This window comes from Coffea arabica, chromosome 11e, assembly GCF_036785885.1.
Source record: "Coffea arabica cultivar ET-39 chromosome 11e, Coffea Arabica ET-39 HiFi, whole genome shotgun sequence".
In the NCBI taxonomy this organism is placed as follows: Eukaryota; Viridiplantae; Streptophyta; class Magnoliopsida; order Gentianales; family Rubiaceae; genus Coffea; species Coffea arabica.
Window position 1 is genome coordinate 51,265,600 of NC_092331.1, and position 25,473 is coordinate 51,291,072.

Below are 25,473 nucleotides of genomic sequence, written 5' to 3' on the forward strand. Positions count from 1 at the left end.
GAAAAGGAAAGAGACCAGACAACAAAGAGAGGAGCAATTAGTTGCTCAGAGGCTCAATCTAGAGGTCGAACAGACAAACTCTTTCAATGACACTTCGAGTGACTCTGACCAAGAAGACGCCATCATGGCTAATGCACGAGAATTTAAGAGAGTTGGCTACCCCTGATCTAAATCAGCAACCCCTATGCATTAGCCTTCCGAATTTAGATAATAACATACCTTTTGAGTTGAAATCAGGTCTAATTCATTTTTTACCCTCGTTTCATGGTCTTCCAGGTGAGGAGTCCCACAAGCATTTGCAAGAGTTTGACGTGGTATGCATAAGTATGAAGCCTCCAAGGATTACTGAAGAATAAATAAAGATAAGAGCATTCCCCATTTCTCTCAAGAATGCGGCAAAAGACTGATTATACTATCTACCACAGGATAGTATTACAACTTGGGAGCAATTGCAGAAGAAATTCTTGGAGAAATATTTTCCTGCATCTAGAGTTGCCAGTCTATGAAAGGAAATATGCGATATTAAACAACACCCTAGGGAGTCTCTTATGAGTATTGGGAGTGATTCAAAAAATTGTGCATCAAGTGCCCTCAGCACTAAATAAGTAAGCAGTTGCTAATTCAATACTTCTATTAGGGTTTTCTTTTCCGAGATAGAAGCATTATTGATGCTGCAAATGGAGGGGCCTTAGTCAACAAAAACTCGCAGCAGTTTAGTACACGAGAAGACGTCCCGACGCGTAAAGTAAATGAAGTGGAAACCTCGTCTGTCCAGCAGCAATTGTCTGAACTAACATCATTGGTTAAATAGTTGGTCATAGGACAATCATCACAGGCTAGAGCATGTGGGATCTGTACCCACGGAGGACACCCCATGGACATGTGTCCAACGCTTCAAGAGGAGAGTATTGAGCAGGTACACCTAACTGGTCACGCGCCCGCGCCAAGAAAGCAGTATGATCCATACTCTCATACGTATAACTCAGGTTGGAGGAATCATTCGACCCTTATTTATGGAGAAAATAGACAATAGAATTTCACATCAAATAGACAGCAAAGGTACCAGTCCCGACCACAATCGTCCTCTTTCGATTTGGGACCCTCTTTGGAAGAGCTAGTAAAACAATTTGCTAAAGGCGCTGTTCAACGTCAGCAAAAGACGGATTCCGACATACAGGAGATAGGAATCAAATAAGTTAGATGGCAATCTCGATCAACCGTCTGGAGTCTCAAGGCCAAGGAAAGTTGCCATCTCAACCTAAAGTAAACCCGAAGAATGTGAGCGCCATGACTTTGAGGAGTGGAAGAGAAGTAGAGGGGCCTAAACTCATGACTTCAAAGGATAAAAGTGAGGATCGAATCGAGAAGGAGCTTGAGAAGGAAGGAATAGGAAAAACAAATTCAGAGGTAACCCCTGAGCCAATAATTAAAATTCGGTCCAACTCACCATATTTTCCTAGCAAGTTGGAGAAATCGAAAAAGCAAGATAAGGAGAAGGAGATTTTGGAGGAATTTTGTAAGGTGGAGATAAACATCTCCTTGTTGGAAGCCATTAAACAGGTCCCAAGACATGAAAAAATTTTTAAAGACTTGTGCGTCAATAGAAGGAGACTAAAGGGAGATGAAAGAGCTATCGTGGGGAAGAACGTGTCAGCCGTTCTTCAAAGAATACTCCCACCCAAATGCGGGGATCCAGGTATGTTCACTATCTCTTGTAGGATAGGAAGTACCTTTATTAGAAATGTCATGTTAGATTTAGGAGTATCAATTAATGTCATACCAAAATGTATATATGCTTCTCCAAATCTAGGACCGTTGAAAGCAACGGGAATTATAATTCACTTGGCTAATCGAACGAATGCATACTCTGATGGACTAATTGAAGATGTTTTAGTTAAGTTTAATAAACTGATTTTCCCAACTGATTTTTATGTTTTGGACATGGATAATGACTATTCCCCAGACCATTTACCTTTGCTATTAGGTAGACCTTTCTTAATTACAACACACACAAAAATTGATGTTAACAATGGCACTTTATCTATGGAGTTTGATGGGAAAATTGTGCATTTTAATATATTTAAGGCCAAATAGTATCTTTCTACCTCTAGTTCTATCTCAGTTTTTACTATGAGTGTCAATGATCCTGTGGTATAGGAAGTTTTTGATATTGATAGTAGGAATGAGCTGGAAGTAGCTTTAACCGAGTACATGGAGTTGTCAATAACCCATGAAAAGGATGCAGACAGTGAATTGCAAAATATGGTCGGGGCATTACAATCCTTAGCAACCACAACAAGGTATGGGCTTGCTTCTATTTTTATGCCCGAACCTTACCAAAAATTATTGTCATCTATTGTGCAGGCACCAGTTCTAGAATTGAAACCCTTACCAGACCATCTGAAGTATGCCTACTTTAGCGACAATGAGACCTTCTCGGTGATTATCTCTACTAAATTGTCACCGACCCAAGAGGATAAGCTGATTCGAGTTCTTAAAGATCATAAGCAGGCTATAGGGTAGACCATTATGGATATTAAGGGGATCAGCCCATCCGTGTGTATGCATAGAATCAAGTTCGAAGAAGAAGCTAAACCTATCCGACAAGCTCAAAAAGGTTGAACCCGCTCATGATGGAGGTGGTTAAGAAAGAAATACTTAAGTTGCTAGATGTAGGTATTATTTATGCCATATTAGATAGCACTTGGGTAAGTCCAGTTCAGGCAGTTTCGAAAAAGACAGGAGTAACGGTAGAAGCTAATCAAGAGGGTGAGTTGGTTCTGATACGAAAATTCACTGGATGGTGGCAATGCATAGACTACCGCAAGCTCAACGCCGTCACAAAAAAGGATAACTTCTCTCTCCCTTTCATTGATCGAATGGTCGAACGATTGGCATGTCGAGCTTACTATTATTTTTTGGATGGCTTTTTAGGTTATTTCCAGATCGCTATTGTACCGGACGACCAGGAGAAAATCACCTTCACGTACCCGTTTGGAACCTTTGCATATAGACGAATGCCGTTCGGGTTATGTAATGCCTCTGCTACTTTTCAGAGATGCATGATAAGTATTTTCTCTGAATATGTACAGAAAATTATAGAGGTGTTTATGGATGACTTTAGCGTGTATGGTGATAGTTTTGATAATTGTCTTGACAATTTGAAACTAATTTTTAAAGAGGTGCATAGAAACTAATCTAGTACTTAACTAAAAAAAATGACATTTTATGGTTGAGTAAGGAATAATTCTAGGACATATAGTATCATTTAGGGGAATAGAAGTTGATAAAGCTAAAATAGACGTTATTTCTACTTTACCTTACCTCACAAGTGTGCGGGAAGTACATTTTTTTCTTGGACATGCAGGTTTCTGTTGTAAATTCATCAAAGATTTCTTAAAAATTGGAGCACCTCTATTCAAGCTGTTGCAAAAGGACATGACGTTCGAATTTGACCAGGATTGCAAAGAGGCGTTCAATAAATTGAAGGAACCCCTAATCTCGCTTCCGATTATTCAACTCCCCGATTAGAATCTCCCATTTAAGATTATGTGTGACGCTAGTGGCCACGAAATAGGAGCAGTATTGGGACAGAGAGTAGGAAAAGCAACCCACACCATCTACTCTACATCAAGGGCCCTGAATGGAGCTCAATTGAATTACTCCACCACAGAGAATGAGCTTTTAGCAGTTGTTTTTGCTTTAGAGAAATTCAGGTCAAATTTATAGGAGCTAAAATCATTGCATATTCTGATCATACAGTTTTGAGGTACCTGATGACGAAAAAAGATGCAAAATCGAGGCTAATAAGATGAATTTTGCTCCTACAAGAATTCGACCTTGAGATTAGGGATAATAGAGGATCGGAGAAGTTGGTAGCTGACCATCTGAGCTACATACCAGTTGAAGAGGAAAATGTTCCATTGAGGGATACTTTCCCCAATGAACAATTATTTTTCCTTAGTTCTAAGTTTTCTTGGTATGCTGATTTAGTCAATTACCTAGCAACTGGCAAATTACCTACAGGATAGCCTAAAGCGAAGCGGGACAAGCTCAGGAGTGATACCGAACATTTCATATGAGATGGCCCGGACCTGTGGAAGCAGTGTATAGATTAGATAATGTGAAGGTATTTAAGTAAAAATGAATACCATTCGATCCTAACTTTTTGTCACTCTTTTGCTTGTGGAGGTCACTTTGGACCAAAGAGAATAACTCGGAAGGTGCTAAAGAGTGGATTCTACTGGCCGTCGCTGTTTAAAGACACCTACACATTCTGTAAGTCATGTGAAAGATGTCAAAAAGTAAGTAACATTTCCCGTAGAGATCAGATGATTCAAACTTTCATGTTTTTTGTTAAAATTTTTTAGGTTTGAGGGATCGACTTTATGGGCCCTTTCCCTATGTCATTTGGTTTTCTCTATATAATACTGGCAGTTGATTATGTTTTCAAATAGGTGGAATCTAAAGCCACATGTATTAACGATCCGAGAGTGGTTTCAGATTTTGTCAAGTCCAATATTTTTGTGTGCTTTGGAATGCCAAGATCATTGTTAGCGACAGGAAGACACATGGTGTCCTTCACAAAGTCTCTACATCATACCACCCTCAGACGAATGGTCAAACAGAAGTTTCAAATAGAGAAATAAAGTGTATCTTGGAAAAAATGGTGCGACCCGATAGGAAGAATTGAAATCAAAGATTGAAGACGCATTTTTGACCTATCGGACAGCATATAAGACACCTATAAGAATGTCACCCTATAGATTGGTGTTTGGGAAGTCATGTCACCTGCCAGTGGAGTTTGAACATTGAGCATTTTAGACAATAAAGCACTGCAACCTGGATTTAGCAGAGGCGGGAGTTCATCGGAAGTTGGAATTACAGGAGTTAGAAGAAATCCGAAACGAAACATATGAGAACGCGAACATCTATAAAGAGAAAAGTAAGGCTTTTCATGACCAGCAAATTTCTAAAAAGACCTTTATTGTTGGCCAAAAAGTCCTTCTATACCAATCGCGGCTTAAGTTGTTTCCAGGTAAATTACGTTCTCGTTGGATTGGCCCTTTTATAGTCACTAACATTTTTCACTATGGTGTAGTAGAAATACAAAGTTTAAAGACCGAGAAGAAGTTCGTTATCAATGGACACCGTCTTAAACTCTATTATGAAGGGTCACCAGTAGAAGAGGAAGAAATGCTGCATCTTGAAAACCTGTCTCACGAGAGTTAGAGAGCGATTGATAATGTCTAACCAAAGATGTTAAAGAATGGCGCTTATTGGGAGGCAACCCAATTTATTTTAGTCGTTTGTTTAATTCTATTTGATAGTTTAATATGTTTCTCTTAGAGTTTCCGCAAATTTTTGGTTTAATTTTCTACTTTTGATAATTAGTTAATGCCTTTCCCGACATGAGCTGCCCAGGCCAACTAGGCACGTGGTAACTCTCAATTCAACGGATATTCATCAGAAGGGTTCCTACCCTCATCACGTGCCCACATCAACTGGGCACGTGGTAATGTGCAATTCTCAAGTCTTCATCAGAAGGGTTGCTACTGACATGACGTGCCCGCGTTAACTAGGCACGTGGTAATTCTCAATTCAACGGATCTTCATCAGAAGGGTTGTTACCCTCATGATGCGCCTGCGTCGTGTCCTAGGGAAAGGTATAAAAAAAAATTTCCGTTTAATATTGAACTTTGAATTCTCGTTCGTTTTTTTTTTTTTTTTTTAAAAACGCATGTTTTCTATCTTCCTTCCCCTTTCTTTCCTTTTCTTTCTTCTTCTTTTCTTCCCCCCCTATTTTCTCTTTTTGTCTTCTTGATCGCAACCACCAATGCCCGCCGCCAGTCTCGTCGTCTTTTCTCGCGCACCCGCCACCCGGATCGGCCAACCACAACACTTGCCGCGTCCGTAGTTGTCATCTTTCGCCTCGCTCGCGGCACCCTTCACTCCAATCCTCACCGCCCGCCGTCTGCTCCTCAGCCACTGCTCGGGTTGGACGATACCACTAGTCATCGCCTATCGCGCCATTACGACCAATCCCAGCCTCCACAGCCGCCTCTCGGACCAAACGTACGGCGGTGCTACCACCTCAGTCGCCACCGCGCCAACTCACGGACTCTAGCCGCACTCTAGCCATAGGTCGATACCGCAAGTCATCTCCCTTCCTTCTCTCGTCCGCGTAGCCCTCCTCCGCACTCACACTTGCAGCCGCATTGACTGCTATTGGGTGGAATATTTGACTTCCCTCTTACTTGGCTGAATTACTAGAAGTACATTACTTTTTTCTGGAGTATCAATTTGTGGAGTCTATTTCTGGACCCATTTGAGGATTATTTGCTACATTATCGATTGGTTGAATTGACTAGCATTGGTGGGAATGATTTGACTATTGATTGAAGTGCTGCGTTTTGCGCTGGTTTAATTACACATTTAATTGTCAAACTGGGAGCCATCAATACTTGTTGAGTTGATTATTGGTTTTATTCGATGTAGTGCTACACTTGGTTTATCTGATTACTATATTCATTGAACTTTTAGTTCATTGTTGATTCTCTGGTGGGTGTTGGAATCTTTGTCTCTCTAGTTGACTGAGTTATTTTGGGAAGCCAATAGTTAAGCCGAGATTCACTCTAGAACCCCTAAAACTCAACCTACTACGCCCTAACCCACCATTTCTGTGAATGAACCAACCAACCAGTCTTTCTCTTCCGGTGTACGGACACGTCTAGGTAGGGGCAAGGGTGTCCATGTTTCTACACCTTCCCACTTTGAGGGCCACCTAAACTTCACGAGGGCCGTCGATAAACAAAGATATGCTCAATGTTGTGAGTGGCAGATCATCCCTTGTAAATGCCTTGACAAACTCACCATAGGTGCCTTGGGTATTAAGGAGGAAGTCCATCGAATGTTTACTGCTATCGGTTGGAGGCCATTTATTGACATTTTTTGCCCTGCGTTTGTCGAACTAGTTAGGAAATTCTATGCTACTTTTGAGTTTGAATTGCCCATGGGATATACCGCTGCCACTCCAAATGTGATCCGAATTTGTTTAATGGGTTAGGAGTTCAGTTTCTCTATCACTCAGTTTAATTTAGCATTTGAGTTTATTAATTGAGAATATGCTGAGTCTAGGGAGTATGCTGAGAGTGCCTACGATTACGTCGAGCTATTTTTCTCCCGTTACTCAGACATTTGGAAGGACATTTCAGTTGACGGAGATCACTACGACCCTAGCAGGTCGAGGAGTTCTTGTATCAAAGATCCGGCCTCTCGTGTTGTTCAGTGATTCTTAGCCTACAGCTACTCGGGTTGAAAGGATAGCTCCGGAATATTCTCTAGACCCAAGTTCTTCTTTATTTGGTGTATGAAGAACAACGTTAAAGTGAATTTGGCTTGTTGGCTGGCTTCCCAATTTAAGACGGTCTTAGCCAAGAAAAATAAGCCGTTGATACTCGGGTCATTTATCACGCATTTGGCAGTGCGGTTGGGGGTTCTTGATCTTCAAAACTATGATCTCCATATGGCCTGTGATATGGAGTTTCTAGATGAGGATTGTTTAGAGAAAATGGGACTGGTCAAGCGCGCTAATAGGGTCTACCGATTTACACTCCCAGTTCCCGTTTGAGCGCCAGAACGATGCCCCCCTACACATGTCGGCCCCTCTTCTATCCACGGGTTTGACGATTATGCGACCGAACCCTTAATTTCAGTGCCCCCTCCACCACAGCCCGTTGACGCTGAGTGGCGACATCTACGGGCATAGGTTCATCATATGGACGAGCGGGTGACAAATATTGCTATTCAGGTGGCCCAGATGTCCTAGAATTTGGCCGCCTACTTCCACCATGTTGGCTTCACTCCGTCTTTTCCTCATATCCCTTAGCCACCGGGGCTTGCCACCACCTGTTCAGGGAAGTGTCATTGTCCTACTTACTTTTGTTCTTGTTTTTCGGCTATCATTGAGGACAATGTAGCAACTAGGTATGGGAGAAGAGCTGTGGTACAGCTACTATTGTGCTTTTTAGATTTTTTTTCCCTTTTATTTTTTGTTATTTGTTATGTTTTATTTTATTTTCTTTTTTTTAAGCTTTTGTCAATGATTGACATTGTTATGATTTGTCTTAAATTGACGATGGTTGGAACTCTAATTTTCCTATTGTCAAGTTTTAATGATAAAAGTGCATCAAGTTAAATTGGCCGTGTTCAAGAATGTCTCTTTGGTGAATATCCGTGATTTTGTGACTCTTATAATTTTTGGTTAACTGTTCTAGGCATAGGGAATAACTGCTTGGCATTTTTCATGTGAACTGGTCCAATTATCAATCTTAGTTCTCTATGTTTAAGGCGATAAGGCAAGCTGATGTTTTTTTGTGTACTCTCTTGAGTTGTTTGGTTGTATGGTTGTGAATAAATTTGGCTGTACTCCGCTGGTTATCACTACTGAGTAACCGGGGGTTTTCACCAAAAGTGTCAATCCTCGCATCAAAAAGTAGTGATACCTATGAGTAGGTGGTCCTGCAGCAATAGGAATTGAGTAACCGGACTCTTTCATCTGACAAATGTTGGAGTTCACGTCAAAAGGTTCTAATGGCTCAAGACAAAGCCATTTATTTATTAAAAAAAAAACAAAAGAAGTTAATAGTTGAGAGTATTGGGGTTAATGTCATCCTGCTGATCTATGGGTTTAATGTTGAGATTTTGATTAATGGTTGGATCGTTGGCTGATAAATGTTAATCGAACCTTCCCTCTTCTTAGGATAGTTAATCATAAATTGGAAGAGTCCTAGATTTGGAAGCTAACTGAGAGGGTGTTTCTTGGATCTCGACCATTGATGCGTGATGTGTGTTCTTAGGGTATCTTGGCAATAGGTAGATGGGTAATAATCATTGTCGGGAGTCGGTATAGATTTGTTGTTCTCATACTTGAGGACAAGCATGAATTAGGTGTGGGGGAAATTAATAGGTCACAATTTTGTCATATATTTTATAATTAATTCCCTTTCATTATATTACCAAATGTGCATTAACTGGCAAATTTTATTCACTTTTAGAAATTGTGCTGATCACAGGAAATTGGAATAAAATATTGTAAAAAGGAGCAAATTCCTCACTACATTTGCTATTTGGCGTGCCCGTGTCAAATCAAGGTTCAGGAAACGCGGGAATGGCTCGTGACATCAATCAGGCAATTGGAAGTGCAATGCCGAACCCCCGAATATTCCATTATTGATTGTCTGATTTGAATTGACATAGGTAGTTTAGCTAGAATAAGAAATCGATTAATTAGGAGATTTCCTTGCTGTGGTTATGGCTGAAGATAGGAAATAGAATTCAATTAGGAAACAAAAGATTCCATACTGAGTCTTTTGAGCAGGTCAGCCACCACAAGCAAGGCGACAGCTTCCTTTTGCTATTAGTCTTGTTCTGGCTCAAAGGACAGGAAGGTTTGACTTTGGTCTTGTTTCTCTTCTTTGGAGTACTCGAGCGGAATTATTCATCCAATTTTTGAGAATGCAATCAACAATTAACTCAACAATTTTGCGCGGGATTTTTTTAACTGAGATGAACTAAGTTTTTATTTCTAGTCAAGGAACAACGGAGGATTTGGTTCGATTTAAATTGTGAGATCGAATTGATTTTACTTTTCCTATTATTTTCTGATATTCGTATATTTCCTGCTCTATTTTCTTATTTAATTATCCTGGGCTCGGATATTAGATTAATTCAATAACCTAAAACCAATTAAAATAATTGAATCCATAATTGTTTGGTTATTCTAAGGTAGTGGTAACTGATGTGATTGGGATTATGTTAGAAAAATATACAGACTAATTTGTAAAGAACCCTCGTAGCGTGTTGTTTGGTTAAAACAGAGTTTCTTTAAATCTTAAACCAATTGAAAAATTGAACTCTACGATCGTACTTAGGGTTATTTTGCAATTAGGGCAATAGATAACGGTTGTACCTTAGCTATCGATAATTAAGGAGAAATTGATTGCTATCGCTTGTTTGGCAGTTATAACTTGTTTATCAGTTTATAAGTGGAATTATTCTTGCATCGATAATCAATTAAGAGAACCATTTCCGAAGTTGCTTCTTGACTAGAGCCTGTCCAATATAATTTGAGTCTTTACAATTTGCCATTCATTTTTTATCTATTTATTTAATTCAAGCAGTCTAATCTATTTTTGTAAAACCCCCCTTATTTTGAACTCTAGGAGGAACAAATTAATCTCAGTCCCTGAGGATTCGACCCTATTTACCACTAGATACAAAATTTGTATTTAATTTGAGTAGGAATTTATTTTTGCACAAGCTTGACAACCTGTCAAAAAAGCATGGGCTACATTCATTATCTGCAATTAATTAAATATTCGGTAAGTATTAATAATTAAGATAAAGATGCCTAAAAAATTTAGGTCTAGTGGTTAAAGTTAAATTCACAGGACTTAAAAGTCTTGGCTTCCATTTCTTAGATTTCACTCTTTCCTACTAGAAAAACTAAAAAATAATTAAAAAAAAAGATTTAGATGATAACATGAGTTAACCTAATAGTGAAAGCGTCGAGACTCATTTTATGTAACAAAGTATTACGCCATTTAAGTTGCACCTCCTGTAAGTTGACTCTTTTCTCGTAGAATGGAAATTCATCTTAAAGGCACTAAGTCCCCAACGTCTGGTGCCTTTTGGATTTTTTCCTCCCTAGAATTATTTTTGTTGCACTTTGCCTCCTATTATTAAGTCACATTAGCTTTTACCATTAAAAATTATTTAAGGTTTCAATTTTACCTTATCTCCATTTTCCTCTATTCTTCTTTTTCCTGCCCAAGTTTTTCATGTCACCCATTTCTAATGATACTCATCCTTTTTTTTTTTTTAAGAAAATCAAGAATTGAGTTCCCAAGAAAAAATCTAACTATATCAAGTAAATTTAAAACTTTGCTATTGTTAAACATATTCTTTCTCAAATTGTGAAAATCAATTTTACACATATCAAGTAAATTTTGGTAAGATATATATTTTACATATATCATGGAAATTTGAATATTTCAATAGAAAATTTTGTTGCAAAACTTGGATGGTATTCTTTTTTTGCTAATTATTTTATGACTTATTTTATGCATGAAATGATTTGATTTTAGATTCTAGAATACATTTCAGGAGCATGTGATTTTCTTAAATGGTCAGATTCCATTTTAAGAAGTACGGACATCTTCCCGAGACAAAAAAAAATGGATATTCTCCAACATTGTTTCCACTGATTATTATTTTGAAGTCATCTCTTTTTTGTTCAATCGTTAGTGTTGACCGTTAGTCAATGGGTAAAAATGCAACAAAAATAATGTATTTATTCTTTTATGCTCGCACAATTTAGCTAATGCCTAATGTTGTAGTATACCATGTTTCTTTTATGTACAGCTTTATTCTTGGCTTTTGTTTGGGTCCAATATTATTCTTTCCTTGTGTTTCAAGGTCGATACAATAAAGTAGGCGTTAGTGTACCAGAAGCTTGGTAGTTGGTGGGGTCTGAGACTCGAAGCGTCCTTTATCACATTTTGGTGTTCGGTTGATGGCCAATGTTCTAGCTTCTTTCCAGATTTTATGTTTTATGTTTAGCTGGTAATTAATTAAATTGCATCAAAACCATTTTAGTTTAGATTTTTATGGAATTTACTGATAAGTTCGTCTGGTTAAACATTTTCAAAAGACTTCTTTGGACTTTCCAAGGTCCTGGTAATCGTCCGTTGTAGTGCATTTCTAACTTTCCACTTTTGGTACTACAGCAATTCCTTGCTTGTAATTTCCTCCAAGCTTTTCTTTTGTTGAGTGGTACGTTACCACTTTGGCATTTCGTATATATGAAATGCTGATGCTATATATGGATGATTTACTTGATATAGCACACTCTCATAAGAACCTTTGAAGAATTTTTTCCTGTACCTATCCAAAATGGCAAGCTCAAGAATCAACGAGTATCGGAGCATCCGGTCTGCTGCTTATAGAGCAGTATTAGAGGGAAAAAAACAGTCAGTAGAAAACTTTCGCAGTTTCTGGAGGGAAGAAGGTGTGAAACCACTTGATAAATGTGGTGATACTGTTCTCCATTTTCTGGCCATTTACGGAAATGTGGCTGATTTCAGATTACTTCTCCATGATGGTCTTGTGACCAGTGAAAATCTGAAGGCAAAGAATGTCAATGGCGACACTGCATTGCATGAAGCTGCAAGATTTGGCCACAAGGATGTTGCGGAGATCATGTTAGAGAAAGAAAAGGATTTAGCGTATGAGAGAAACAAACTGGGTGAAACCCCTCATTTTGTGGCTGCCGCATGTGGGAAAAAGGAAGTTTTCTCACTTCTGGAAAAGTACATCGGTGATTGCACGATGAGGAGGAATGATGGATGCACAATCCTTCATGCTGCTGTCATTGGAGAATGTTACAGTAAGCTTCTCTATCAAGTAAAATTTTGATTGTCTCTGAAAAAGTAATCAAGTTTGTTGCTGAATTTGAACTCTATGCTTGTTCAGTTTATCAGATTATGCTATCTTATCTTTTGTCTCTAAGTCTGTGCTGGTGGAATATGATGTGGGATTTTGTTGCATTAAATGTTAGTCCTTTTCAAGTTTACTTCTTCCTACATGTTTCGCTCTATTGTATCAAACAGGTTTGGCAATTGACATATTGGAGTGGTATCCAGATCTTGCTGGCAAACGTGATGAAAAAGGAAAAACTGCTTTACATCTTTTGGCTGAAAAACCAGAGTCCTTCAGGAGTGGTTCTGCCTACACGTTCAGAGATCTTGGGACGAAGCCCCTCATTCTTCTGCATATACTCCGAGCTACAATCTATGGGTGTAAGTGCTGTATTATTACCCACATGCAAGTTGCAACATAATTCTTTTCCCAGACTTAAGAGACATTCGAATTTCTTCATGTACTTGAGTACTCTACCCGCAAAGTTGATTAGGCAAATTGACAATAATCATTAGGCTGAATGTGCTATGGATTTGAAGTCAATGAAGATCTTATCAAGCATATGATTATTCCCCTCCCCGACATTGGGGACAAAAGTTTTTAACTAATTTTTACTGTAGTATGTTCTTGTCACATGCTTTTGTGCTTAACCTGGAAACCTTGTTAAAAATCATCTAATTTGGTGTTTAATGGTTTTGGGATCCATGGAGAAGCAATTTGAACTTATCTGCCAGCTGGTTTTTTCGAGGAAGCAGGCTTTAAATGCCCTCAAAATTTTGAAAGAGTGATACTATCAGTTCATTGTGTTGCTGACAGGTATTCGGGTCTTGTACAAGGAATCAGAACCTGTCAATGGTGCAGAAGAACCAAGCAATTCAGCTTCCATTCATAAAGTGAACATATCTTCTTTTGCCAATTTTATTTTGGGTAAAGCATCTTGTATCTACTTCACATGCACTCATGCTAGTGATGACAGAATATGTTGATAAAATTTTGTTTTGCCAAATTCTTCTTTTGAGAGTTGAAGCATAGTCTTGTCCAGCCTACCTTCGTAGTTGCAACAACATGTTGTTTCCTTTGCGTAAATTAGTTTCTTTTTCATGGCTAAACAATGTAAGAATTTAGTTTTCAAGTGGTATTAAGCTTGGCCTGCATGCTCTCTTCAATTTCGTTTTACTTCACACATCTTTTAATCATCGGCATGTCCTAGAAAAAGGTATAAACAAACAATTGCAAGTCTAGAAATTCATTTTGGCCAATTTAACCTCTTCAAACTGTTTCTTTTTAAGAACCGAGGAGATTTGTGCCAATATAACAGATTCTAAGAAGAACAAAAAGCCTAGGACATGTAAATGTAATGCATCTCCCTGACCAAACCACCCACATTGGAGCTACTCATTAATGGTTTATCCCATTTGATGTATTTGCCCTCTAGGTTTTCCTTGGCTTAAAGAAATTGATGAAGCAAAGCAAAGCCATGCAGTTGCTCTAATGCTTGCAAAAAGGTTAATCAGAAAAGAAGATTGGAGCCACTATGTGCATGCAGAGGACAAGGATCTTGAAGGCAGCCAGTTTGGGATATCATCAGAAAAGAAAAATAGGCTGCCAGATCCACTAATACAAGCAACGAGACTGGGCATCATTGAGGTAGTTCAGGAAATCCTCAGTGTCTACCCTGAAGCTTCGTATACCTTCGATAGAAAAGGAAGGAATATACTGCAAATCGCAGTGGAGGAGAAAAAATGGGTCTTGTACGACTACTTGATGACTAGTGTTCCTAACATGGACAGGATGCTAAGAGCAATTGATCACGAAGGAAATAGCATTATACATCTCGCAGCACGCCTGGAATCCCCTCCCAGTACTCCCCCTGGAGTTTTTCAGCAAATGATGTGGGAAGTCCTCTGGTTTAAGGTACCAAATTAAATTAATATTAGTATTGCATTGCCTGTTGTATATTGTTTTATTTTCTTTTCCGGACTATTTGCAACTTATGATTGATCTTTGGCTTAACAGCGGGTGCAATATGACTCTTATCCATATCTCTGGCAACTGCAAAATTCTGATGGGAAGACAGCAAAACAAGTATTCGAGACGAACCATGCAAGTCTACGCGAAAAGGCTGAGAAAACTGTGAGATCATTGGCCAACAGTGTGTTAATTGTGTCTGTCCTCATTGGTACCATAAACTTTGCTGCAATTTTTACCGTACCCGGAGGTTTCGATCCAAAGACTGGCGAGGCCGTTTTTCTCAATAACCGGCACTGGGAATTCGGCTTGTTGATGTTCTACTTAGCTGGAGGGCTGTTCTCCTCTCTGTTCACCATGGGGACTCTGCTTGTGATTATCTTTTTGCGATTTGAAACTGACGAATTTTATCTTTCCCTGCCCTTCTACTATGTGACGGACATGATTGCCATCTTCTACTCCGTGGTCTTCACAATCGTTGCATGTTGCCAAGCATTAATAGTGCAGAAAGTTGTGATTACCGACTTCACACCCCTTGTGGTGTTCTTCTTTATCTATGGTTTCCTGGCCGTTGTGCTCATGGAAACATCGTACGTGATATTCGACTATGGGTATCACCTAATTTGTTATTGCCGTTGTTATAGAGGGCGACAATCTTAAGCTCTGCCCTTGCTTATTCATGTCAATTTTGTGTAGACTGAAAAAGTTTGTGCAAGTTTGTAAAGAATTTTTGCTTGTCATCTATTGATTTAGGTGAATTTCTTATAGGGAAAAAACCGAGTGAAGAATGTTACAATAAACATGTTCATGAATAAAAGCTGAAATCCAACTCGAATACCACCGTAATGAATTTTGATATTCATCTTGAAAACCAATTAGCAATAAATTTACTAACTCAGGATCTTAAAAAAAGAAAAAAACGCTCGAGATCTTATAAATTCGACTAAAAGTTCTTGGGAAGCCAATGCCTTGAAGCAGAACTACCTTATCTAAGCTCACGCCCACAAAATATTAAATGCTTTCATTCTTTTGATTTCCACTATATACCTCCAAATGATGTCAAATTCACACACATAGATATCTCACTTGTCTATAAACTTCTAAGAGTGTTGGATTTAGGACCACTTTCCTGTTAATATACTGGAGCTTGTTCATTTGAACTACTTGGCTCTTAGGATTTATAACCTTCGAAAGCTACCACCCTTGTCTAAACTATGGAACCTAGAAGCCTTCATTGTTGTTACAGAAAAGGGACAAAATGTGACTTTACCAGAAGATATTCAGCAAATGGTAACGGTGAGGCATTTGCATTATTCAGGGGAGCTGGAATTTGAAAGTGCATGTTTGAGTTCTTGAACTCCCTTTGTGCTGTACAATCTACAAACTATCTCTTAGGTACATCCTTCAAGTTCTATACATGAGGTATTGGCAATAATGCTCAATCTTGTAAACTCAGGATGCCATTTAACATTATCAGATGCTATGAAACATGCTCAGTTCCCTGATCTTTCCAGATTAAGAATGCTAGAAACGTTCACATTTGATTAACAAACTTTAAATATGCAAAATTCTTTTTTCCCCAACCTAGTAAGTTTCCTCCAAACTTGAAGAAGCTGACTCTGGTAAGTAGACATGTAGACTGGAAAGAAATGTCAATCATTGGGATGCTATCAAACTTAGGGGTTCTCCAAATATGGGACAATTTCTTCAATGCTTGGGAAGTGATGGATGAGGGTTTTTCTCATCTCAAGTTCTTGAAACTTTCAAACACTAATCTCCAAGAATGGAGCGCCTCAAGTAGCAGCTTCTCTTGCCTCCAGCAGTTGGTGCTAGATGGATGTTCAAATTTGGAGGAAATTCCCTCTAGCTTTCGAAGCATCGATACACTAGAGACAATTGAGGTGTATTATTCATCATGGTCTGTTGCAGATTCAGCTAGGCAAATTCAAGATTCATAGTGGTACATGGGAAACTGTGGATTGAAGGTCTTGATTCACCCTCAGTTCGAAGAGCAATAAAGGAGCTTTCCTGTAAATCATTTGAAAATAATGTATCTTGTTTAAATTGAATTGAGTGTCTATTTGATTTCCATCATTTGGTCGTTATATTGTAGTGTTTGAAAAAGATGTGATATTGTATATGCAGTTCAGCCTTCCAATTATTATTTCTCTATTTTCATATGAATTGAATCAAAGGGTCTCCTATTTTTTGTCAGGTTTCTCAATCTGCTGGTTGTGATCCTATCTACACTTCAGCTTGTGGAGTTGTCTATTCTCTCTAGGTTATATCTCTTTTTCTGTAGTACAGCTTAATTCTTATGTCTTCAGATCCTTGTGATTTACCAGCAACTTATAATCCTGTAAACCACTCCTACTACTGCCCCCAAAAAAAATATTTTAATAATATTGATAAAATTTCACTATATCCAAACAATATATCAAAAACAATTATAAATATACAAAAAATTTAAAAAAATAAAATCTACGATATTTTCTTCTTCTGTCTATCAACGTCACCTACCACTACCACTACCACCCCCACCCCACCACGGCCACCACCCTTCTTCCTCCTCCCTCTCTTTCCTCTTCGTCCCCTCCCCTCCCCCTTCCCCCCATACCCCACCCCTCCCCTACCCTCCGATCTAGCCTTGACCAGATCGGAGAAGGTCGCGTGACCTTCTAGTCGCTATTTGGTCAAGGCCAGATCGTGGAGAGGGGAGGGGAGGGCTAGGGTGTGGTAGGAAAGGGGAGAGGAAGAGTAGGGAGGAGGAAGGAAGAGGAGAAAGAGGGAGGAGAAGGGGAGAAGGGGAGAAGGAAGAGAGAGGGGGTGGTGGGTGATCGTGTTAATTTTTAAAAAATAACCTACAAAGTTTTTAAATTTTAAAAATATCCCAAAATATATCTCAAAAACACCACTAAAAACGTTTACAGTAAAAGTTTTTCATATACATTTGTACATTAAAATATTTTTAAAATACCTACAAAAATAAATAATCTAGACGGAGCCATTGATAAACTTCCTAGATGTTGTGTAATTAAACTCTTGCATGCTGGGGTGCAAGTTAGAATCTAAGCCTTCAAGGGAAGAGGGGAAATAGGTGGCCTTAAAAGTTGAAAAGGGGATCTCAAAATTACTTGGCTGATATCCCTATTCGTTCAATTGGATTTGGTGTTTAATTTTCCAATTGATAAAGAACTTGAATTTTCATCTCAATTGGTATTGATAGAGCTGATCTAAATAATTTGATTAGAATTCCTTAAGAAACTTCCATGATATATGTTGTCTAATAACAACTCCTCTTTTGATGAGAGCCACCAAAACTGAAGTTGGCATATGAAACAGGATTTTCAAATTAATTTGGTGGAAATATTTGGGAAACCTCAAATTGTCTGTTAACATCTTCTGTCATGCTTGGCTTGGTATTAATGTGAGACCTTGAAATCGAATTAGATTCATGAAATATTTGTTAAGACGGGGTTTGAGGTATGGATGGTCAAAGTTCTAAAATATTTGAAGCTTATGGTATAAAAATCGAGTCAAGGGGAAAAAAATACCAAGTCAAGAGTGTAACACTAAACATGTTCATGAATAAAAGGTGAAATCCAGCAAGAAATACCACCATAAAGAATTTGATATGCATTTTCAAAACCAATTAGCAATAAATTGACTAACTCAGGATCTTATTTGGAAAAACATTGAAAAAAATTCAAGATCCAATGCCTTATCATCTGCCTTAACCCAACATATTTTAAAGTTTACTGTTATGTTATTCTAAATTTGAAAATCAATTTGTGAAGAAGTTCTCAAAGCCCTTAAAGAACAATTTTTACATTTAAAATATTGAATAAACATGTACAAGCAGTGACGGAGCCAAGACCTAAAGTTAGCGGGGACAACCGTATATTATTGGGCAATATAATAGTTGGATTGATAATCAACTATATTACTGGTAGTTGGAGTTGTTAGGGTTCAAAACAATTATCTTAGTGGTTTGAGCAACTACAAAATGCAAAAATGTCTAATTTCTTATATGATATGTAATGTATTGCATTACTTATTGATAGTTAGCATAAAATGACTAATCTTAAGAAATCTAGTGTGGCCAATAAATTTGTCAAATCCAAAGTTATCTAGCAAAATTCTCTTATATATGTTCCCAGAAAAGCAAAAATTAGAATTAACAATTTCACTCATTTTATTTGTTAGTTGAATAAACTATTAGCATTTCACAAAATTATATGCATAATTAAGTAGCATTAAATTGCAATGCATTCAATATCCAAAATAAGTTACACAATCACAAATCATCCAAGAGTGAGTAGTTCAATCAACTAAATAAAAGAGTAATGGTATAAGGTAATTCAAATTTAGTAAAGCAAAAAAAAAAAAAGAAGAAATGTTCTAAGTGTATTTTTCTTTGTTCTTCTTTCCCCATAATTAGCTCTTTTCTCTTTTAAACATATTAAATGTAATTGGCTATCCCTTCCATATTACTCTCAATCTAATATGGGATTATTTGACTTTGAATACATGTATTATCTTGTTTCTTATTTTTTGGATTTTACTTCACTTCTTTCTTATTATATATGAAATTTTGATTAATTTAAATTTAGTAAGTACCCCTTATTATTTTATTTGAGGGGGTGCAATATACAAGTTTTGTAATTTGAAGATGTGCAAATTATTAAACTATATTGACGTTAAAATGCAATGGATAATGTTTTAAGGTATAAAAGAGTGTTCTGAAAATTCGAGGGAGGGCAATCGCCCACCCTCAAATGTATATAGCTCCGCCATTGTGTTCAAGAATCACTTTCTTTAAAGAATTTTACAAAAAAAAAGTAAACAAGAAAGCTCAGCTCATTTTTATAGATTAACTTGCATCAAGTTTAATGTAAAGTCAGCTGCAAAATAGAAGCAAATAAAAAGGATAAATCACTAGTGGTTTTGTACATTATTTCATGACCCCCTAAAATTTTAAAATATTCAAATATTTTCCTGTGACTTTATGTAAAGTGGATATTTAATGGAAATAAATATATCTAATATCGTCAGTTGACATGTCAACATTACCTTACTTAAGGATAAAAGAGAATATGGGTCTAATCGCTTTGCATAAGGTCATAGAAAAATCATGTAGATATATGCAAAATTGTGAGGAGTTAAGTGAATATTCTAATTTTACTAGGCGCGTTTATAAAAATGCACTAATTAGAGGTGTTTTTCATCCATTTTTTAGTTTACATGAAAGCATAAATTTATGAGAGTCAGGTGACAATGTGCAAAATGGAAAAGGGTTCTTAGTAATTTACTTTAAATAAAAAGAGTGAACGATTCTGACTGTTTAATAATAAAAACTGAAAAGTCTTTGAGTTGACCTTTTCTCAAATCAATGTTCATTTTTCAATACTAAGTTATGGAGTATTGGCCATAATTGACTACGGCTTGTTGTGCATGGAATTTTTCCGGGCACCAAATTTTGTCAACGAAAGGTTCATAGCCTCTAGAAAAGTAAAAAACTTCAAAGCCTGGCAAATCCCTTCAACGTTCTACTCTGCAATCTGCATAGTGCAACCTAGCCTTTAGTTCTTCTATGGCAACCATAGTAGTAGGAGGAGTTTCGGGTGAAGTTTCATCAAGAATTTAAGAGAGGCAGCCCCGTCTTTGGGAAGAAAAATTGAACGGTTTTGATGATGAGACAACTGAATTCTAGAAGGGCTTGCAGGGAAAGAAGCAATTTGGCAGTTGTGGGGATGGCAGTTTGGCAGCAAGATTGTACAACGGCCCACGAATTATTTATGATCATTTGTAGTTGGATTAGCAAAACATGCACACCTGTTCATACCTATTCATTTCATGCTTATTAATGGGCCACCTTTCCAAAGGGCCTCTCAATTGATTTTTTGGGCCGGCTTCATAAAGAACATACTGCAAAAGTAGTCCTCAGATGCGCATTGTGCTTTCTTTGTCCCTCGCATGCTAGACATATTATCCCAATATCAAATATACTTCTTTTAGTTTTTGTTCTATTTTCTCAATAAGATCTTGCATGCACCGCCTCTTCCTTTTGTTGAAAAAAAAATGAAAACATACGTATTCTTACTTGTATTCCACAATTTTATAAAACATGATACTTATGCGAACTTTTTCAACCAAAAAGTGGATGAGTTTGAAATTTTGAACCTACCTGTTACAATTTTGAAAATGTTAGTGGATCACAAAAAAGGCCTTTTAAATATAAGATCATAATTTTATCTCTGACACATTGATTAAATAGTATGAACTACATTCATTCTTTGCAATTAATTAAATATTTGGTAAGAATTAATAATTAAGATAAAGATGCCCAAAAGGTTTTTGTCTGATGGTTGAAATTAAATTCAGAGCACATAAAAAGATCTTTGCTCCACGCTTATTAGATTTCACCTAAGAAGATTTAGATGATAACATGAGTTGACTTAATAGTGAAAATGTCGAAACTCATTTTATGTAACAAACTATTACGCCATTTAAGTTACTTGCACCTCCTATAAGTTGACTCTTTCTCGTAGAATGGAAATTCACCTTACAGGAAAACGTTTGGTGCCTTTTGGATTTTTCCTCTCTAACGTTATTTTTATTTCACTTTGCCTCCTATTATGAAGTCACATTAGCTTTTACCATTAAATGATCTTTAAAGTTTCAATTTTACCATTATCTCCATTTTCCTCTATTCCTCTTTTTTCTGTCCAGGTTTTTCATTTCACCCATTTCTAATGATATTCATTTTTTTTAGAAAATCAAGTATTGAGTTCCCCAAAAAAAAATCTAATCATATTAAGTAAATTCAAAACTTTGCTATTGTTAAACATATTCTTTCTAAAATTGCGAAAATCAATAAATGGAGGTAGGACACAAGTTTTGGTAAGATATCTCTTTTACACGTATCATGGAAATTTGAATATTTCAATCGAAAATTTTGTTGTAAAACTTGGATGGTATTCTTTTTTTACTAATTATTTTATGGCTTCTTTATGCATGAAATGATTTGATTTTAGATTATAGAATATATTTCAAGAGCATGTGATTTTCTCAAGTGGTTGGTTGGATTCCATTTGCAAGGAGTACGGAGAAACTCCCGAGAGAAAGAAACAATAATTGGATATTTTCCAATATTGTTTTCACTAATTATTATTTTGAAGTCATCAACATCTTTTTTGCTCAATCATTAGTGTTGACCGCTAGTCAATGGGTAAAAATGCAACAAAAATAGACTGTGTTCCGATGGTAAGTTCAAATGACACCAAACAACTTTTTATTCTTTTATGCTTGCAAAATTTGGCTGGTAGCTTTATTCTTGGCATTGTTCTTTCCTTGCGTTTGAAGGTCAATACAGTAAAAGTAGGCGTCAGCGTACCAGAGGCTTGGTAGTTGGTGGGGTCTGAGACTAAGAGCATCCTTTATCACATTTTGGAGGGGCCAATGTTCTAGCTTTTAAACCATTTAAAACCATTTTGTAGGATTCTCTAAAATCGTGGTAATCATTTTAGTGTTTGTGGTAATCTTTTTAGTGTTTTTTTTATGTCCACCTTTAGCACTAAAGCAATTCCTTGCTTGTTATTTCCTCCAAGCTTTTCTTTTGTTGAGTGGTACCTTACCACTTTGGCATTTCGCATACACGAAATTCTGATGCTATATATGGATGATTTACTTGATACAGCACTCTCATAAGAACCTTGAAGAATATTTTTTTTTTCTGTGGCTATCCAAAATGGCAAGCTCAAGAATCAACGAGGATAGGAGCAACCGATCTGCTGCTTATAGAGCAGTCATACAGGGAAAAAAACAATCAGAAGAAACCTTTCGCAGTTTCTGGAGGGAAGAAGGTGTGAAACCACTTGATAAATTTGGTGATACTGTTCTCCATTTTCTCGCCATTTACGGAAATGAGGATGCCGTCAGATTACTTCTCCGGGATGGTCTTGTGACCAGTGAAAATCTGAAGGCAAAGAATGTCAATGGCGACACTGCATTGCATGAAGCTGCAAGATATGGCCACAAGGATGTTGCGGAGATCATGTTAAGGACAGAAAAGGATTTAGCGTATGAGAGAAACAAACTGGGTGAAACCCCTCTTTTTGTGGCTGCTGCATGTGGGAAAAAGGAAGTTTTCTCACTTCTGGAAAAGTACATCGGTGATTGCATGATGAGGAGGAATGATGGATGCACAATCCTTCATGCTGCTGTAATTGGAGGATATTACAGTAAGCTTCTCTATCAAGTAAAATTTTGATTGTCTCTGCATAAGTAATCAAGTTTGTTGCTGAATTTGAACTCTATGATTGTTCAGTTTATCAGATTATGCTATCTTATCTTTTGTCTCTAAGTTTGTGCTAGTGGAATATGATGTGGGATTTTGTGGCATTAAATGTTAGTCCTTTTCAAGTTTACTTCTTCCTACATGTTTCGCCCTATTGTATCAAACAGGTTTGGCAATTGGCATATTGGAGTCGTATCCTGATCTTGCTGGCAAACGTAATGAAAAAGGAAAAACTGCTTTACATCTTTTGGCTGCAAAACCAGAGTCCTTCAGGAGTGTTTCTGCCTACACGCTCAGAGATCTTGGGACGAAGTCCCTCATTCCTGTGCATATGCTCCGAGCTATAATCTATTGGTGTAAGTGCTGTATTATTACCCACATGCAAGTTGCAACATAATTCTTTTCCCAGACTTAAGAGACATTCGAATTTCTTCAAGTACTTAAGTACTCTACCCGCAAAGTTGATTAGGCAAATTGACAATTATCTTTGGGCTGAATGTGATATGGTTTTGAAGTCAATGCAGATCCTATCAAGCATGTGATTATTCCCCTCCCCGACGTTGGGTGACAAAAGTTGTAAACTAATTTTTACTGTAGTGTGTTCTGGTGACATGAATTTGTGCTTAGGCTGGAGACCTTGCCAAAAATCATCTAATTTAGTGTTTCATGGTTTTGGGATCCATGAAGAAGCAATTTGAACTACCATTTTATCTGCCAGCTGGTTTTTTCGAGGAAGCAGGCTTTAAATGCCCTCAAAATTTTGAAAGAGTGATGAGTTCGTTGTGTTGCTGGCAGGTATTCCGGTCTTGAACAAGGAATCGCAACCTGTCAACAGTGCAGAAGAACCAAGCAATTCAGCTTCCATTCATAAATTGGACAGATCTTCTTCTGTCAATTATATCTTGGGTAAAGCATCTTCTTGCATCTACTACATATGCACTCATGCTAGTGATGATAGAATATGTCGATAAAATTTTGTTTTCCCAAATTCTTCTTTTGAGAGTTGAAGCATAGTCTTGTCTAGCCTACCTTCGCAGTTACAAGAACGTCTTATTTCCTTTGAGTAAATTAGTTTCTTTATCATGCCTAACCCATGTAAGAATTTAGTTTTCAAGTGGTTTTCAATTGCAAGTCTAGAAATTCATTTCGGCCAATTGAACCTCCTCAAACTGTTTCTTTTTAAGAACCGAATAGATTTGTGCCAAAATAATAGATGCTAAGAATAACAAAAAGCCTAGGACATGTAATGGATCTTGAAGTACTCATTAATGGAGTTACTCATTAATGGTTTATCCAATTTGATGTATTTGCCCTCTAGGTTTTCCTTGGCTTAAAGAAATTGATGATGCAAAGCAAAGCCATGCAGTTGCACTAATGCTTGCAGAAAGGTTAATCAAAAGAGAAGATTGGAGCCAATATGTGCATACAGAGGACAAAGATCTTGAAGGCAGCCAGTTTGGGATATCATCAGAAAAGAAAAATAGGATGCCAGATCCACTAATACAAGCAACGAGACTGGGGATCATTGAGGTAGTTCAGGAAATCCTCAGTGTCTACCCTGAAGCTTTGTATACCTTCGATGGAAAAGGAAGGAATATACTGCAAATTGCAGTGGCGGAGAAAAAATGGTTCTTGTACGACCACTTGATGACTAGTGGTACTAACATGGACAGGATGCTAAGTGCTATTGATCACGAAGGAAATAGCATTATACATCTCGCAGCACACCTGGAATCCCCTCCCAGCACTCCCCCTGGAGTTTTTCAGCAAATGATGTGGGCAGTCCTCTGGTTTAAGGTGCCAAATTAAATTAATACCAGTATTGCATTGCCTGTTGTATATTGTTTTATTTTCTTTTCCAGACTATTTGCAACTTATGATTGATCTTTGGCTCAACAGCGGGTTCAATATGACTCTTATCCATATCTCTGGGAACTACAAAATTCTGATGGGAAGACAGCAAGACAAGTATTCGAGACGAACCATGCAAGCCTACGCGAAAATGCTGAGAGAACTGTGAGAGAATTGGCCAACGCTGTGTTGATTGTGTCTACCCTCATTGGTACCATAAACTTTGCTGCAATTTTTACTGTACCTGGAGGTTTCGATCAAAAGACTGGAGAGGCCATTTTTCTCAGCAACCGGCACTGGGAATTCGGCTTGTTGATGTTCTACTTAGCTGGAGGGCTGTTCTCCGCTCTGTTCACCATGGGGACCCTGCTTGTGATTATCTTTATGCGATTCGAAACTGAGGATTTTTATCTTTCCCTGCCCTTCTACTATGTGACGGACATGATTTCCATCTTCTACTCCGCGGTCTTCACAATCGTAGCATGTTGCCAAGCATTAATAGTGCAGAAAGTTGTGATTACCGACTACACACCCCTTGTGGTGTTCTTCTTTATCTATGGTCTGATAGCCCTTGTGCTCATGGAAACATCATATGTGATATTCGACTATAAGTATTACCTAATTCGTTATTGCCTTTGTTATAGAGGGCTAGAATCTTAAGCACTGCCCTTGCTTATTCATGTCAATTTCATGTAGACTGAAAAAGTTCTGAGCAAGTTTGTGAAGAACTTTTGCTTGTCATCAGTATTAATTTAGGTGTCATCCGTTCAGACTGTTTGAACAATGAAATCTGAAAAGCCTGTTAGTTGACCTTTTCTCAAATCAATACTCAGCACATAATTGATTATGACCTGGCGTAGGTGAAATTTTTCCAG

General features: G+C 37.6%; 3 protein-coding genes across 3 annotated transcripts; all 3 read left to right on the forward strand.

Annotated features, from left to right (window-relative positions):
• Window positions 1-1,200: 1,200 nt before the first annotated feature.
• On the forward strand, window positions 1,201-2,523 carry LOC140021363 (uncharacterized). Its single transcript, XM_072072120.1, has 3 exons — window positions 1,201-1,696; window positions 1,985-2,064; window positions 2,158-2,523. The coding sequence occupies exons 1-3, from the start codon at window positions 1,201-1,203 to the stop codon at window positions 2,521-2,523; spliced, it is 942 nt and encodes a 313-aa protein (XP_071928221.1).
• Window positions 2,524-11,893: 9,370 nt separating this feature from the next.
• On the forward strand, window positions 11,894-15,283 carry LOC140003919 (uncharacterized). Its single transcript, XM_027244060.2, has 5 exons — window positions 11,894-12,448; window positions 12,672-12,860; window positions 13,297-13,407; window positions 13,916-14,394; window positions 14,497-15,283. The coding sequence occupies exons 1-5, from the start codon at window positions 11,956-11,958 to the stop codon at window positions 15,106-15,108; spliced, it is 1,884 nt and encodes a 627-aa protein (XP_027099861.1). The 5' UTR covers window positions 11,894-11,955; the 3' UTR covers window positions 15,109-15,283.
• A 6,810-nt stretch (window positions 15,284-22,093) lies between these two features.
• LOC113719061 (uncharacterized) lies at window positions 22,094-25,420 on the forward strand. Its single transcript, XM_027244058.2, has 5 exons — window positions 22,094-22,691; window positions 22,915-23,103; window positions 23,543-23,653; window positions 24,066-24,544; window positions 24,647-25,420. The coding sequence occupies exons 1-5, from the start codon at window positions 22,130-22,132 to the stop codon at window positions 25,256-25,258; spliced, it is 1,953 nt and encodes a 650-aa protein (XP_027099859.1). The 5' UTR covers window positions 22,094-22,129; the 3' UTR covers window positions 25,259-25,420.
• The last annotated feature ends 53 nt before the right edge of the window (window positions 25,421-25,473 follow it).